The 17,061-nt window shown below is 33.3% G+C and overlaps 2 protein-coding genes and 1 long non-coding RNA gene across 13 annotated transcripts; all 3 read left to right on the top strand.

Moving 5' to 3' along the window:
- Positions 1–3,017: 3,017 nt before the first annotated feature.
- Positions 3,018–6,862, top strand: LOC107954110 (endo-1,4-beta-xylanase 5). 11 transcript variants are annotated; one of them, XR_005916181.1, is made up of 11 exons: positions 3,018–3,305; positions 3,838–3,960; positions 4,141–4,242; positions 4,338–4,484; positions 4,562–4,734; positions 5,295–5,381; positions 5,570–5,656; positions 5,799–5,853; positions 5,965–6,061; positions 6,376–6,433; positions 6,593–6,862. XR_005916181.1 is itself a non-coding variant. In XM_041097605.1 (4 exons), exons 2-4 carry the CDS (start codon positions 4,081–4,083, stop codon positions 4,577–4,579), a joined length of 327 nt encoding a protein of 108 aa, XP_040953539.1. In that variant the 5' UTR covers positions 3,019–3,395; positions 3,807–4,080; the 3' UTR covers positions 4,580–4,735. The 11 variants fall into 11 exon arrangements, 1 of the variants encoding a protein (XP_040953539.1); XR_005916180.1 differs by having other exon boundaries at positions 3,018–3,395; XR_005916178.1 differs by having other exon boundaries at positions 3,018–3,395; positions 3,807–3,960; positions 4,343–4,484.
- Positions 6,863–8,421: 1,559 nt separating this feature from the next.
- Positions 8,422–14,970, top strand: LOC107954111 (serine/threonine-protein kinase Nek5). The gene is made up of 14 exons (XM_016889583.2): positions 8,422–8,993; positions 9,086–9,152; positions 9,241–9,306; positions 9,431–9,477; positions 9,574–9,619; positions 9,711–9,791; positions 9,866–9,908; positions 10,063–10,112; positions 11,003–11,084; positions 11,157–11,206; positions 11,643–11,716; positions 12,073–12,124; positions 12,201–12,833; positions 12,916–14,970. The coding sequence occupies exons 1-14, from the start codon at positions 8,896–8,898 to the stop codon at positions 14,671–14,673; spliced, it is 3,147 nt and encodes a 1,048-aa protein (XP_016745072.2). The 5' UTR covers positions 8,422–8,895; the 3' UTR covers positions 14,674–14,970.
- A 905-nt stretch (positions 14,971–15,875) lies between these two features.
- LOC107956638 (uncharacterized) lies at positions 15,876–16,823 on the top strand. Its single transcript, XR_001700181.2, has 2 exons — positions 15,876–16,195; positions 16,610–16,823. It is a non-coding gene; the product is annotated as an uncharacterized lncRNA (long non-coding RNA).
- The last annotated feature ends 238 nt before the right edge of the window (positions 16,824–17,061 follow it).

Raw genomic sequence — 17,061 nt, 5'->3', positions numbered from 1 at the left:
TAAGATAGTGCTCGTATATCACCCAATGACCATCCACAAGGACTTTTTTATAATCCTGCACCGATTCAAACTTTGCTTGGTAATAGTCGTTTTCTATGTCCATTATTTGAAACCGCATGGATGGTTTCCACAAAGCACAAACCTTATTCCATAGCATTATAGTCAATTTTCCACAAAGCAATTTGACAACTACCGTCTTGGACATACTCTCCTCAATCAAAGAATGCACTCTATTAGGAAAATCTATCGATGGAACACCATCCACAACCTCCTTTTTCACATCACCTTCCCGTAACTCAATATCTTCCTCCTCCTCCCAATTACTTTCCAACGAGTTATTAGTAGGATTCGTATTCATAACAGCATCCCTAAAGGAAATAGGCTTCAAAGCCGTCATATCAATACAGTCCATCCCTCCCCCTTCATGCGGAGGTTCCTCTTCTCTTCGCCTCACTTTCTTGCTTGCCCGGCCCAACGCTCTTCCCGTTTGATAGCTCATGACAAAAAAATTTATACAAAAATATCTATGAATATGATCATATTAACAACCATATTATTATCCCATAAAGTGTTTGACAACCACATTTTATTGTTGTTAAAAAAATTTTGGTAATGACATATGGTCGATGTGTAATGTAATACACAACCAACTAAAATGTCATCACAAAATAATAATTGACAATAATAATTGACAACCATTATATTATAGTTACGTAAAAGATTTAGCATCTAAATTTACGTTGTTGTGAATTTTATTTTGCAACCAATATATTGTTGTCACGTAATAATTTTTGTAACTGAAATGTTGTCGTTGATTTATAGATTTCATAATTAATTTTATTGCAACTAAAACATTTTTACACAAATAAATTAAGTTGTTGTTAAAAAATATTATATTTGAAAACGACAAAAGTCATTACAATATATATAATTAAAAATTATTTTATTTTAATTTACAAATTGCACATACTTGAGACAATGAAGGTATACGTAACAATCCTGCAATGACCTCACAATTACTTTTTGTCGTTACAGTAAAATTTTGAGGAAACAAAAAAGGATAGAAACTGAAGAGACCACACGGCTAAGAAAAAAAAAGGGAGACTTGTAGGAAAAAGCCATGGCCAAAACGACTTGAAGAATCAGTGTACGAGCATGGAGTAGGAAGGAAATCTGAGAAGTTAAGGGAGCACCACACAACGAAAGAGAGGAAAGACAAAGAATAAGGATCGAGTTGTGCAGCAACATTCACATTTTTCTGTCTGTAATTTACTTCTTTTATCTTAGTTTATGTACTCGTTATTGAAATGCATGGTTTCGAGGCTATGTGTTTATTCCCATTTAATTTCCTCAACCTTAAGTTTTCTCAAGTTCTTTTGGTACTTGCATCTCATGCTACTGTTCATTCTCGTCTCTATTCAAGTTTGGCTCTTTTATAATACGATAACTACTTGAAGGATATTGAGAATAAGCTTTGTTAGAAAAAAAAAATCATTAACTTGCATGTGCTCTCATTTCATGAAAATCAAACCTTTGTGGCATGAAGATATTTATACGTGTGTGCACTTTCCATGCAAGTTTTTAAGGTTTCTATATAATATTGTAATTACATAGGTGTATATATCCATATTTTGTGAGAATGTCATTTTGCTATTATGGTGTATGTTATTATGAGTCCTATAAATTAATTATAGTATTGCTATTATGTACAACTAGCACGGTTATATATGTGTGTGATCACGAAGATACAACGTACCATTTAATATGTTTAATTTTGTGTTATTATCTAATAAGCATGAGCTTACAATCATTGACGTGTATAAACTTATTTTCAAATTAAGGTAACATTTTAGTATTACTAAGATTGATGAAGTCATGACTAAAATTACTGAAATGCGATTTCGTTTTATTGTTGTTAATTTTGGAACGTCTTCTTTTGATCCGGATAAATAAATGTTTTGTTTTGTTATAAAATTTCGTAGGCAAATTTTCAAGTTTATTTTAATTTTTATGTTAATTTTCATAATTAAACATGTAAATTTGAATTTATAATATTCAAAATTTAAGACAACACAAATTTAATAATGTATCAATTTTGGGCATCACGAGAATGTTAAAACTTTCCTCGCGTGTAATCAACTTTTGAACCTAAATTTTCTTTGATTTTTAACGTAGACCTAACAATTATCATTTTTAAAAGGATTTTTCAATTTCTTTTTTTTTAAAAAATAATTTTGTGGGTGTCCAATCGCACCTAACAAAAAGGATTAGTGGTGACTCTTGTGCTCTTAACTAAAACCCAATGTTTTAAAATCTTCATTTTTACCATATCGTCAAGTTATTTTTTTGGTTAAAAATGGTTTCGACATGTAATTTAGCCCTTATACTTTTATTTCTAGGAATTAGTCTCTCTATTTTTTTAAATTTCAAAATTTAAGTTCAATTGTTAAAACTGTTAAGTTTTGCTGAGGTAACATTTTTTTTAAAAAAACTCACTTAGTAGCAATGTAGCTAAGAAAAAGATGTAATAACCTGAATTTAATAAAATGATTTTAATAATGTTAAACTTGATTTTTAAAATTTGAAAAGTTAAAGGACTAAATTCTTAAAAATAAAAGTACAAGAAATCAATTTCAAATTTTATGAAAATACATATACTAATGACACATTTAAATTTTTTTTATAGTCATGTGTTTTTGTTTTGTTAATTAATTATATTTAGGTTAGGATAGAATTCAAGTAATTTCCTAAATATTATTTTTATTTAATTTTCTAATCATAAAAAAATAATATATTGGACCATATTTTTATTTGTTGAAACTATCTTTTCAAATTTGAGGGTATAATTTTTAGTAGTTAAAAAAAAGGGACATTTCTAAGTCTATTATTATAAAGAAAAAAGGAAGTTGAGGTGAATAAATGAAGTGCATAAATCCAAATTTACTAAGGGCCCCTTTGGATGCAAACGCACAACAGTGGGTTGAATGTTTTCCCCTCTATTATCAATCTCACTGCACTGGACTAGACTCTAGACAGCCTTTGGATGTGTTGGCTTCCAGTACAGTGAGGAATTTCTACTGCACTGGACAGCCTTAAGCTGACTGGTGCTAAAAGCTTCAGTAAAAATTTAGCAACTTCAGTTACTTTTTCTTTTCCTCTTTTACCCATCTATTCTTCAGTTGCATTCTTCAGGTTTTTCTGATGTTTGGTTACCCTTCTTCTCCTCTTTCCCATTCCCTTTCCCCTTCCCCTTGGGTTGCAAATCAGTTTGGTCAATGACCTCTTCCGGTTCCTCCTTCATCCAGGTAACGCTCTTTCTCCTTCTTCCGTTCTTCATTCCTTTTTCAGATCGTTGAAATCAAGGAGAAATCCAAAGACCTACATGCTCTAATCAGGTATTCCATTAAAAACTAATAGCTTTTATTTATCGATTTTTAAATGTGCATGCATATAATTATTTGAAGAAACAAATAGTTCGTTGTGGAAATTCTTATATGAGATTTTTTTTTCTTCTACTGAATTTCTGGGTTTTGTTGGAATCCTTGAAAAATATATATTTCCTTGTCAGATCGTGATGATATTGACTAGATTGGTTGTCTTTGGATTACATTAATGACCTTTCGATTGGAAAAAGAAGTGTTGGGTCGATCTTGCTTTTGACCAATGATGAGGGTTTAGTGAATATCAGAATTATGGAATCAATTTATGTTTTCTTTCCGATAATTTTAATTGTTTGCAATGATAATTGTTCAAGTGGAAAACTTTTACTGTGAATATCAGACAAATTGTATTTTGAAACATTACAGGATTGGCTTACTCTGTTTGGTGCAATTACAGCTTGGATCAAAATACAATGTGCAAATTCAGCTCTCATTAGGGCAAGCTTGAAGACAGAAAACAGAACATATAATTGTATAGGGACTGTTTTGGCTAAGAATGGTTGCTGGTCATTTCTCAAAGGTGGATTTGTTCTTGATTCACCTTCAAATTTAGCTTTACTGCTATTCCAAGTGAACCTATTTTCAAATCAATATAAATTTAGGCTTTTATATGTGAAAAAGATTGAGCATTAGATTATTAATGCTGTCACTGATTTTTGCTTCTAAGAACCCTTTTTTTTCTAATGTCCTGGATATGCAGAACTCAGATGATAGAGACATTGATATAACAATTGATAGTTCCTCGTTACAGCCATTTACAGATCAAGAATGGAGGTTTAACCAGCAATTCATGATTAACACTGTAATTACCGTTGACACACTTTGTGAAATGATATTTCAACAATGGTAATGTTCAATATCTTAACAAAATTACTTACCGTCTATTTTTTCCCCCAGCAAAGGAAGTGTGCTGTAACAATACATGTCTCAGATCAACAAGGTAATAGGTTGCAAGGAGCAGTAATAACTATAAACCAAGTCTCAAAGGATTTTCCATTTGGTTCTGCAATAGCACACACCATTCTTGGGAATTTGCCCTATCAGGTAAGTGTTCATATTCATTTCTTAATACTTGTCGGACAATGCTAGCTAATTGATCTTGTTTTCTTTTTGTCTTCCAGAACTGGTTTGTTGAATGATTCAATGCAGCAGTGTTTGAAAATGAACTAAAATGGTATGCAACAGAACCAGATCAAGGGAAGACCAACTACACCTTAGCTGACCAAATGCTGGAGTTTGTTAGAGCCCACCAAATAATAGCCAGAGGCCACAACATATTCTGGGAAGACCCCAAGTACACGCCTGCATGAGTGAAATTACTTTTGTCTTCTGCTAGATTAAAATGTTTTAGGCAGTTGAAACTAGCAACTGATGCAATTTCTTTCTTTGAGCATCTAATACATTAATAAGTAGTGTCGTGAAATTCTTATGAAAAACTTCTAGTTTTTGTAAAAGACAATGTTAATGAAACCTTTGCCGAGGAAATGAATGGAAATCTTTTCTAAAATGTAAATAATGCGAAAGAAATGAGGTGAAGCACATAAATCTCTTCAAGTAGCAAATATATTGTGCAGTTGTTTTGCTGAAGAATATGTGGACTTACTGTTGTATCAATTGACTAAATTCATAGTTGGTAGCAACTTAATATTATGTTCGGTAATGATTTTCCAGTGTATCCATCGCCTAGTGAGCAGTCAGCAGCTGACGATGCTCAAAAGCAAAAGCTGGATGATGCCGACAAAAAAATTACTATTTTCTTATTCCATAATTCTATTCCTTTTAGTGCTGCTAAATCCATGTATTTACATGTTGAATTTTATATAAGCAAATTAAGTGATCAATTTACTAATGCAGGGAAGAAGCAGATGAGTTGTGCCGAACTCGGGAGGAGAAAGATGACAGTTCATGCACTGCCTCAGAAATGTTTTTTGAGCTGTTGATGTATAAACATTTTCCTTCTTTGAGCTAAATACTATTTGTTGTTTACTTATAAGTGATCTTTGAGCTGTTACCAGTAGTAATTTAGATTCTTGGTCTCCAAAATGTTGGTGTATAAACAATCATGAGAAGGAAAATGTTCGTTTTGCAGCCAACAGAAATTTCATGGTTTTTATGTTTATTGATTGTAGGCTGTCAGAAAAGATAATAAACAATAGTTTAGCCTTCTTGAGGAAAATGGGGAGCTTCTACGTGCAAACCAAGGCCACACCGTCATGGTGATGAATCTTTCTTAAAAATTTATTAATTTCTTCATGCTTTATCTGAATTGTCACCTTAGATTATTTTTAGCTGTTGTTTTGAGCATCTTTATTTATGTCTATGCACTTCTAAGGAAGATATTGTATGTCATGTTGGCAGACAGTTGAGTCCGAAAGATTATTAAAACAAATCCTTTCAGCTGATGAAGTGCAATGTAAGAACATCATGTCTCTTAGATTTATGGACTTTCTTTATGCCTTTTATTTTGCATAATCCTCTTGATTTTCCCTGAGATGATTGTTTGCGTACATGGAACCTATAAAAGGAATTTGGAATCAATTTTGGGTCGGGTTTGAAGCGCATGAAAAGATTGCATGTTCACTTTTCAAGTGGCTTGCCGACTGACGGTGAAGTGATAAGTGGTGAGATATCATGAAATTTCTCTTACTGTTCCTCTGAACTTTGACATACGAACTCCTTCATTTTACTCTCTATTTTTAATATGCCAGCATGATATACGTGACAAACTGCTTAGGGGTGTTATTATGCTTGTTATCTGCATTTCACTATAGGATTCATGCTAAAGATTATGAAAGGGGATTACTAAGATGCCGATATATAACGTGAATTTTAAGCAATAATGGGAAATGACAAGCACTAATCGGCATAAATTGAGTTTTAGTGAATCTAAATGCTGTACAGGGCTTATGATGATTTGTTCTTTTACCCTATTCAGGTATGAGATGAGATGTTAAACGTTTTGATCTATCTTGATGTTAGAAAAGCTTTGGAAGGTAAGCATGCTTGCAGTTATTGCTTCGGTTCATAGAATCATGAAAGAAGCAAGTCATCTTTCTCACTTTTCTTTAGAGTCGTGGCCGAACATATATTGATTTGTTCTTGCCAAACTACGGTTCTTAAGTTGTCTTCGCTTGTTTTCTTGATGACTGCAGAAGGCATGAAGCTTTACATTTCAGACAACAAAGTGATATTGACTGAGGGTTTTGATGGGGTGGTACCTGTCAAGTGCTTTGAGAAAATAGAATCATGGCCAGACAGAAAACCTATACTTTTCTCAAATGTTTAAAATTGAATGATGAAATGATCAGCTTTTTTTTTTTTTACTTTCTTTTAAACCTGTGTGATGACAAATTTGTATTTATAAAAGATGACCACCATTCATATTTGTCCAAGTCGATTACAATAAGAGTACATTTTATCTATATAAATTGTTAATCCAAGTCTGTTCAATCTTTAGACAAAATGAACCTTGCTAAACAAGTTATGCGTGCAATTTAGTTGGAAAGGTTTTTTGTTAGGTCATGTAAGACTTTTGTTGGTTAAACTATTAGAAATTCAAGAGCAAATTGGGTCCTCTAATATAAAAATAAGCAATTTAGTCCTTATATGCTTCGTTTTGAAGCAAACAAGTAACTTTTGAATAGTTTTAATATTTTTCTTATCTAAATGCTCGTGGAAAAAATTGAAAATAAATATGTCTAAAAGTTTAATCATAAAAAATCCATCTTTCTACAGAAAATATAACAAAAAAAGAAGAAGTTAAAATGAAAGAAGAAAACAACATTGAAGACCAAAATTGCTGCAATTTAAATCTAGAAACAAAATTGAAATTGAGAAAATAAAATTTACGTTCTAAATTTTAGAGTTTGAAATTGTTGATGCACAAACAATAGAATCCTAATTTTTCAATGGACAGAAAATTACTGATGAGATGAGTTGAAAGGTGCTTTACGGTCGGAAATGGAATACATAATTGGGAATATGAAGAAAAACCCTAATTCATTATGTTGTTAAGTAAATTGAACTTGGGTTGTTGATGGTAAAGTAACAATCATAAAATCAATATTCAAAGTCAAGTTCAAATATTTTAATATTTGATAGAAGAAATTTATGAAGTTTGTTGATACAATCATTAGAATATTTAATACTAAGAATTTTATTAAATTATATATTTTTGTTAAATTATATTTAATCATAATTATTTTAAATTATATTTTATAGTATAATATATTAGGATTTTAGTAAATTCATATAAGAATATTTAATACTAAGAATTTTATTAAATTATATATTTTTGTTAAATTATATTTAATAATAATTATTTTAAATTATATTTTATAATATTATATATTATAATTTTAGTAAATTCATATATTCTATTAAATTATATATTTTTATTAAATTATATTTAATAATAAATTTTAATCATTTATTAATTTTGTAATTGTTAAATAATTTTAAAAACTTCTATTATATATCATTTTCTATTTTCACCTCACCGCTACAGCTGCGTTTGAATCCAAACACACACTAAATAGACAGAGTTTTTGTTTGAACGCGGGTGTCTTTTTGTTTCTTTGATTGTCTTAGAACTGAAAATTAATTTTTAAGAAAATCTTTATTCAAAAAGAAAACTTATTGCATGAATGGAAGGGTCTCAACTAATTATGAGTCTTCAAACCAACGAAATGACTTCCAAACCAAACAAAATTCATATATTTATATATATAAACTGGGGTTTGGATAAATTTAGTCATCTATGTTATATTTATGTCACAATAGCGTATGATGTCAGAAACTAAATTCCGGGTGCAGCCATTTATTGTTAGTACTATTATCCGACTCTAAATTTAAATTAATTAAATATTTAGTAAGTTCAAAGAATATTTAAATTTATAAAACACAAGTTAAATTTGAAAATGGGAGTTGGAAACGAATATCGCATCCCTCACTGATCGGGGATATGACTGACCGACTTAACTTGCTCTGAGTGTTAATTTGGTTATCTTTGTAATCGCTGCTGCCGAAAAGAATTATAAGTTTAACTTTTACCTTCGGTTAACTGCTAACCGTCTTGCTTAGTTACTTAACCACCGCTCTCTGTCTACAAAAATCCTAATTAAAACACAAGAAAAATCATTTCTCCGTACTTATTTTCTCCATGGTTTTTATGGAGTGAAGCTTAAGAGAAAGCTTTCGAGAACTCAACGGCAATGGAAAAAAGAGGAGAGATTCGTAGACGAAGATATCGATGGCTTTGAAAAATTATGATTGCTGAAACGCATTGGCAGCATTGAAATTGAAGCGAAGAATCCGGCAATGTTGTCGAGATCCGGGGGGGAAAGTTTTTAAGACGAAACTCAATTGATTTTCTTTCTCTCTAATTTTATTTTCTCGCCTTATTTCGAACATTTGATTTGGAGGAAGAAAAAGATCGAGCAAAGAGTTAAAAGCAATGGAGTCTCGAATGGATCAATACGAAATCATGGAACAGATCGGCCGTGGTGCTTTCGGTGCTGCCATTCTCGTCCACCACAAATCCGAGAAGAAAAAGTATTCTTCTAATTTCTACTTTCCAATTTTTTAATAACCTGTGTTTTTCTTCTCTATTCTGAAGTTTTTGGTGTTTTTTTCAAAAATTTCAGGTATGTGTTGAAGAAGATCAGACTGGCGCGGCAAACGGAGCGTTGCAGACGATCTGCACATCAAGAAGTTTGTTAATTTATTTTGTTTAAATACTTTAATCTGTAATAGAGAGTTTAAATTTCCTTTAATTTGGTTTGAATTTTGTGGAATGTAGATGGCACTTATCGCGCGAGTTCAGCATCCTTACATTGTTGAGTTTAAGGAAGCTTGGGTTGAGAAAGTATACTACTCTTTTTTTCATTTGCTAGGATTCTGGAATAGAAATCTACTTTTAAATAGTAGCTTGTAGAGTACGTGACTGCCTTTTATTGATGTTGATTTTGAGTTTTGTGATCGTAATGTAGGGTTGCTTTGTTTGCATTGTTACCGGATACTGTGAAGGCGGTGATATGTGAGTTTCCAAGCTTGTATGGAGAACTTTGCTTCTCAATTTCTGCAATATTAGCAATGTGCCAATATTGTTCTTTTTGTTATTCTTTTACCACAGGGCTGGGTTGATGAAAAAATCAAATGGGGTCTATTTCCCCGAGGAGGTAATCTAATTTCACTATACCTGTTGGTTTTCCTAGTTTCTTATTGAGTTATGACGTGCAGTTAACACCACTGATTGTAAACATGTTCCAGAAACTCTGCAAGTGGTTTGCGCAGCTGCTTCTGGCAGTTGAATATCTGCATTCAAATTATGTTCTGCATCGTGACCTAAAGGTCTGTTGTTAATTAGATTAGTCTTTCTAATAACTTGACGATTTATGGACTGACTTTTTGCACTATCTTGGCAGTGTTCCAATATTTTTCTTACCAAGGATCAAGATGTCCGCCTTGGTGAGTTTGTCTTTTCCTTTTTATCCTTGGTTTCTTATAGGTTCTCTCTCTTTTTCCTTTTCTTTATCATCATTGAGTTATATTAGATATCCTACCTGACTACATATTCTTTGATTGTTTTCCTAAACTATCTTTCTGGTCTGTCCTGGTTTAGGGGATTTTGGACTTGCCAAAACTCTAAAGGCAGATGATTTGGCTTCCTCGGTATGTACTATGTCATGAAATACTTTTTGATGAACTTTTTAAAATCTTTTCCAACCATCTCCAGTGATAGAAAAGAAGTTTTTTATTCATTGTTTTCTACCATTTCTTTTTATTTCTTCCTACAGTTGGGTAATAAGATCTGCTACTTAGCTCAAAAACAGAGCTTGCTGTTATTATTTGTTTTCTGTTTTCTGTTTTCTGATGCCTCAATTCCTCTGTGCATTCTATTGCAAAATCGCACATCATAGCATGGTATTGATAGCGTTGCTAACTCATTCCACTCTCTCAATTACCCTGTTGAGGGACTGATAGAGTAGAAAAATAATATGAGTTGTCAAAAGGAACAAACATAGTGTGCGTGGCACGGCTTTCAGTTACATTAGAGCTTTATCCTCTGAGAACAAATTGTTATTAATTGGCAAGCAAAATTATAATTAGACCAATTAGACTAACTTAAGTAATCACTTTTTCTCTTCGAGGAAAGAAATAAAAAAAAATTATTGATTGATACCTTATCACTTTCTGGATGGATGACTCCATTACTGAAAAATTGAGAATATATGCATATATGCCACTTCTCGCTACTTTATCAAAGGGAGCTTATATTCAATGAATATGTCATGTCAGTTATAAATGCCAAAAGACTTAAGTTCCATACATGACAGTATACATTAGGTACATGGTGTCTAAAGACACAAGTTTTGTACGTGCCACTAATCTACTAAAACTTGATTTTCTCAAGCCTTCGTACTGACAGCCAACCATTTACAGGGTTTGGAGCTTTTTCAATTAAGATAAAAGTTATTTACCTTGGATCTCATTTTTCATATGCATCTATTCTTCCTTACCTAAGAATGTGCAAGATAATGGTTGTTTTATGCATGTCTCAGGTGGTTGGCACCCCCAATTACATGTGTCCTGAACTGCTTGCAGATATTCCTTATGGTTTCAAGTCTGATATCTGGTCTCTGGGTATGCCTTTTCCTAAATAAATTGTTGAGTTGTATAGATTCTTTTTTGGCTAACTGGCTTCTTGTTGAACAGGCTGCTGTATGTATGAGATGGCTGCTCATCGCCCTGCATTTAAAGCTTTTGTAAGAGTTCTGACAGTTCCTTTGGTTGGATCTGTTTCTTGTATTCTGCTATGATAACCTTCATTTTAGGTGTAACATATATCCCATGTTGGCAAGTATAGGAAACATTAAAACTTCTATGTTTCTATTTTTATTTTTTCTTCCTTTAATCTTATGGTGGAATTTTCTCCATTGCCAAATGTAACACAACTTTCAGTCTGTTGTTTATCTGAATTAGGAATTATTAGTAGTAAGCTTTGCTAGGTTCATAACAGCTTTCCATGAATCCGTCCTCTGCTCTTTTAAAAAATGCTGGCAAAGTACTTACTGTTCTCTACTTGTCTGGTGTAATGTAATGTCCTTTGAAGGTTTTCTGGAACTACTAATTTTTTTTGCCTCCTTTAACCATGTACTAATTTTTTTTATTCAACTAATTTTGTTGTCAAACTTGTTCTAGGACATGGCAGGTTTAATAAGCAAGATAAATCGCTCCGCCATTGGCCCTTTACCTTCTTGTTACTCTCCGTCCTTGTAAGTCTTAATTTTTATTTTTAGAGTTCACTGTAGTATGTTTCATGATGACCAAGTATTCTCCATGATTTTTCATGCTCTGACTGTGATTCCATTCCTCCTTGTTGCTTTTAGTTATTATTTTATATATTATGTTTGGACCAGGTGTAGATCTCTTAATTGAATTCCTTCTTACATGTCTCGGAAACTCTTTTATCTATTTTATTTTATAAAGCACAAATTGTAAAATTTGTTTAAAATCCCAAGGGACTCAATAATCTGTATTTGGGGGGTGGTATGATTAATGCTTTATCATCTGTCTATTAATCAGCACCTCACATACATGATAGTTAATATGTATAATGTTACACTCGCAGGAAAACATTTATCAAGGGCATGCTAAGAAAGAATCCAGAGCATCGACCCAGCGTAAGTTATTTTTCTTTTCACTCAGCTCAGAATTCTTGACCTGCAGGACTTCAATGTGACAGTTTGGATTTTCTAGGCAATGGAGCTGTTGAAGCACCCTTATTTGCAGCCATATGTTGATCAATACCGTCCATCGTTTAGCTCCCCTTCAATGAATTGCTCTGCAGATGAGCACATTTCCTCTGGTCATGGTAACAGGAAAATTATGGACGAGAGCCAGAATAGTAATAGCTCATGTAGTGATAAAGATAGTTTGCTTTCAAATGACAGAAACACTGCCACAATGGTTACAAATAGCAATAGTGAGGTCATTGACACTGATACTATTTCTAATGATGATAAAGGTGGCACCAAGCAGCACCTGCCACGTAAAGAAGAGAATGGCCCCGCTACTTTTACTTGCAAAGTTGATGGAAAAGGAATAACACAACGTTCTTATTCGGAACAGGGATCTAATGTTCAATCAAAGGAAACAAAAACCATCAAAAGCATAGGGAAAGTAATAGAAAATGGTTCCCCAATGAGAGGCAACAGCACAAAAACTGTGGATGGATTGACTCAAAAAAATAATGTGGATGCATCTCCCAAAGTTCTCAAACCACCTTCTCGCACTTCAAAGGCCAATGCAGATTCACCAACTGTTCCCTCGGCAAAGTTACCTCTAGATGCTGCAAAAAGGATGCCAGGATCAAACCATTTGAAGCACCAGGTATGAATGCCACTTAGTAAATTTGTTTTAATTTAATTTGTTATCGGTATCGTCACTTATTTTGCAAGATTCTTTTCTCTAGTTACCTTTAACTGAATCCTCCCCGAAGACTAAACCTAGACATGAAGGGCTTCCTCCGCCTGCACCTGGGAAGCATTTTGCTGAAGATGGACAAATTTCTAAGCCGAGGCAAAGAACTCTTCCCACTGTTGCAAGAAGATCAACTATTACAGGAAGAATGAAGCACGCTGGAACTGAAGTTTCAAATGGGCAAAGCAACATACCAAAGTTAGGATCTACAGAGACAAACCAGGAGCATGATGCTATTCCTCCTCAGCTGCACAAAGGTTGCCTTACAAATGATTCTAGGGAGATAAAACTAGAAGCTGAGATAGCTCTAACTGAAGCTACTGAGGGGGTGCAAACAGAGAGCAGCAATTCTGTCTCATCTTCCATCTCAATTCAAGCATTTGAGATTTGTGATGATGCAACAACCACTTTTAGCAGCATGAAGGAACAGGCACATAATCATGAGATAATCACCCACGTCAATAGCTTGGAACCGTATCCACCATACAGCTCCCCTGGTCCGAAATCCGAGATGCCTGAGGTTCTATCAAGAGAAAGCCACAGGCACAATCATAAATCTGTCAGGTGTTTAACTGAAGAGTCTGCTCCAACCCAGGATCTTCCGCATTCCACTTCAGTTGATGCAAAAGTGAGTCTGAGTGTACCATTGGACCTTACAGGCATGATTTCTGAAGAAATATCTGTTCCTAAAGATGATACTTCTGTAAGCAGGACAAAAATTAGTAGGGTTGATGCCCCTTTAATCCAGACTAGTAGCAGGGATGATGCCCCTATATGCAGCCCAAGTAGTAGGAATGATGTTCAAATAAGCAGGCCAAGTAGCAGTGATGGTGCCCCTATAAGCAGGTTAAGTAGCAGCGATGATGCCTCAATAATCAGGTTAAGTATTGGGGGAAATGTCCCTTTAGGTGGGCCAACTACTGGGGAAGAGTGCTCCATTATCAGGTCAAGTGCGAAGGATGAAACTGTGGCAAATGGACCTAGTAGGCCCGACATGATGCTCCACTCTCATATTTCTTCTGCATCGAGTGGCGATGACAAGTTCACTGTAATGGAACTTCTCTCATCAGTTGCAGAAACTATGCATTGCGTTGCCTTACCAATTTCATCCAGCCAGAAGAATTCACAGCCAGATGAAGGATCAAATGTTCATAATCAAACAACTGAAAAACCAGCTGAGACCTATCATCCTCCAGCTTTCGGTGACGTTATTCATGTTATAAGGCATAGTAGTTTCCGTGTTGGCAGTGAGCAGCCTGTAATCGAAAAAGTAGAAATGGGCACACAAAATATGGATGTTGGGAAACTCATAAATGTTGTGAGGGATGACTTGGATATAGGAAACATGAGTAGTCCAGTGACCCTTAAGTCATCAAGTTGCTCCGAAGCTTTAAATTCAAAATCAAATGGTTCTGATCATTCTGGTGTTAAAGAAATGGATGTTAGGAACTCCATTTCCTCATCTCTAAAATCTAATTCACCAGAGCCTGCAAAACCCAGCTCTTCTGTGCCAGAAGAGGAGATACCAGCAAAGGAAACTTTGGATGTCAAGTCTTTTAGGCAAAGGGCAGAGGCACTTGAAGGGCTTCTAGAATTGTCTGCAGAGTTACTGCAGCAGAACAGGTTGGAAGAGCTCGCAGTCGTTTTGAAGCCTTTTGGGAAAGATAAGGTGTCCCCAAGGGAGACGGCAATCTGGTTAGCCAAGAGTCTGAAAGGAATGATGATCGAGGACTCGGGACGGTGTTCATGAAGTATTATTTCTGGGGGTAAGTTTTTATTCCCCCTTTGTTTATTCACATTGCTGCTGTAGTTCTTAGCTCCGTGATTACCATGCCTACCCCCTTTTAATTGCATTTGAAAATTTTTAAACGGTACTAGCAGGCAGCAGGTCTTGTCTTTTCACCACATTCTCTCATTCTTTCAATGCAATGTCTTATTGTACATAATTGATAATACGGATCAATTAAACTTGTCCCAGACATACATATGTATGCATATGCTGTAGAACGTACTGAATGCAAAGCAAATTGGAATCGTTTACGATTTTTATTGGTTGTTTGCTGGATACGAGGGGGACATGTTTTTTCATGAATCTAGGGGGTTCTTATAGGATTATATCCCCATATACATGTTCAGAAATGTGTCTGAACATGAAGTGTTCAATAACAATAAAGAGGCGGGGCAACATAAGTTTGAATCGACATGGCATTGCAGTTTACATTATCTGTGGATTTATTGGATGTTTTGAGCGTATCATTTGTAGCTTTGCTGTAAGTGCTTTTCATTTTCGATTTTATTACCATTTAGAGTTCCATTCTGGTAATGCTTTTGAGTAACGGCGTTAAGTTAATCCCATTGCCTGCAATTCTTCTGTAAATGTGGCTGCAACAACAAAAACGGAAGGTTGATCTTGTAAAATATTTTTTAGAAGTACAATCACCGTTATATATAATTACACATTTGAACAATTATCATGAAAAGATTGATAATCGAAATAATATCTGTACTTAGATTAAAATAGAAAAATAATATTTGGATTTAAATTTGAATAAGATTCATATATAATAAATTTTATTAGAATAAAATCTAGACTGAGGTTGGTATTGTAAATTTAAATACGACACTAAGAATAATTAAAATAAGTCTGGAAATAATAATCCCAAATCAAAATATGCAAAAATAAAATACATAAATATGTTAAAACTTATATAAATATATAATGTTTTAAAAATAATAATGATAAGAAGAACTAATCACGTATACAAGTTATTAAATTAGTAACAGTTACTTCCAATACAAACGAATATAGACATACATACGACCCTTTATCTATTTACATAAGCAAGGTATAATTTGTTTTGTGAAAAGTGGCAAAAGATGGGGGGAGTAGTTGAGGGAAATGGGATTTTTGACAAAACTAAATGGCTGATTTAGTAATTGATAGTTAACACAAACTGAAATTTCAAATTATGTAATAAAAGAAAAGGAAGTAATTAAAATCTTGACTACCAAACAAGTTTTCTCATAGAGGATTAAGCAGAGACTTTGTCGGTTCTCTCTAAAATGAGTGCAGTTTTCTCGTTAACCAAAATTCTCCCAATTTCATTTAAGATTTTCCTAGGTCTTTCTCAAATCTTCGTCTTGTGTTGGGATGATTCTATTATTCTCTTTCTTTTCTTTTGTTTTGATTTTGCCGGTCTATGATTGAGTTTAGGATTGCAGTTGTTTGTGATTTAGATTTACAATCATATTCGAATCCAAACTATTCATAGGTAAGTAAACATCCAGTTCATAGGTCATACGTCATAACTTGATACTCATTGCAATATTTTGATTTGTTGTGATCTAGTTTGTTTTGTATCTTCAATTTGTTGTGATCATTCTATAGAGTTGTTTTGATGATGTACCAAAAAATAGGTATTCCTAATGAGCCAAGGTTTGTTTTAAGATTTTGGTCTTAATTTAGTGAAGATAGTGTGTTTTTAAATTCTAGATGCTAATTACATCATTAGATTTCAAATTAGGTGAGTTTAGATTCGAGTTTGACTGGTTGTTCTTTATAAATTTTAAAAGTGAAATAGGGTTCTTGTATCGAATGCATCAACTTTAATTGATTTAGATGATTTGATGTTTGATTCTTGTAATACTAACTTAGATTATTGTTTTGATTGTGTTAATGAAACTAGGTGGTCGAAAATCTAAGGACAAGGGGAAGGAGAGTGTTATAGGAGTGATCAATTTTCGGTTTGCGCTCATCAATTTCCTATATATGTGTCTATCCTTCATTAGTTCGATGCACCATATCAAAAACAAATGGTGTTAAGTTATTGGACTAATATATGTAACCTTTACCAAAATTAGGTATCACATTAGTCAAAAAAATCACAAGTACCAAATTGAGAAAAATCGGCAAGTTTAAGTACCAAATTGCATTTTAATTTTTAAGCCTAAATAATTTAAATTGATTATAAAACAATAATTTAATATGTTTGTATGTGATACATATTATGTTATTAAATAAAATTATAATTTCACATATTTTTAATAATTTCATAAAAAGAAAATAATTTAAATTTTATATTATATATCATTTTTAATATAATACCTTTAATACTCATTTTGTTTTCTCACCATTATA

Source organism: Gossypium hirsutum, chromosome D07, assembly GCF_007990345.1.
Source record: "Gossypium hirsutum isolate 1008001.06 chromosome D07, Gossypium_hirsutum_v2.1, whole genome shotgun sequence".
Classification (NCBI taxonomy): Eukaryota; Viridiplantae; Streptophyta; class Magnoliopsida; order Malvales; family Malvaceae; genus Gossypium; species Gossypium hirsutum.
This window is presented reverse-complemented; position numbering and strand designations above follow the sequence as displayed.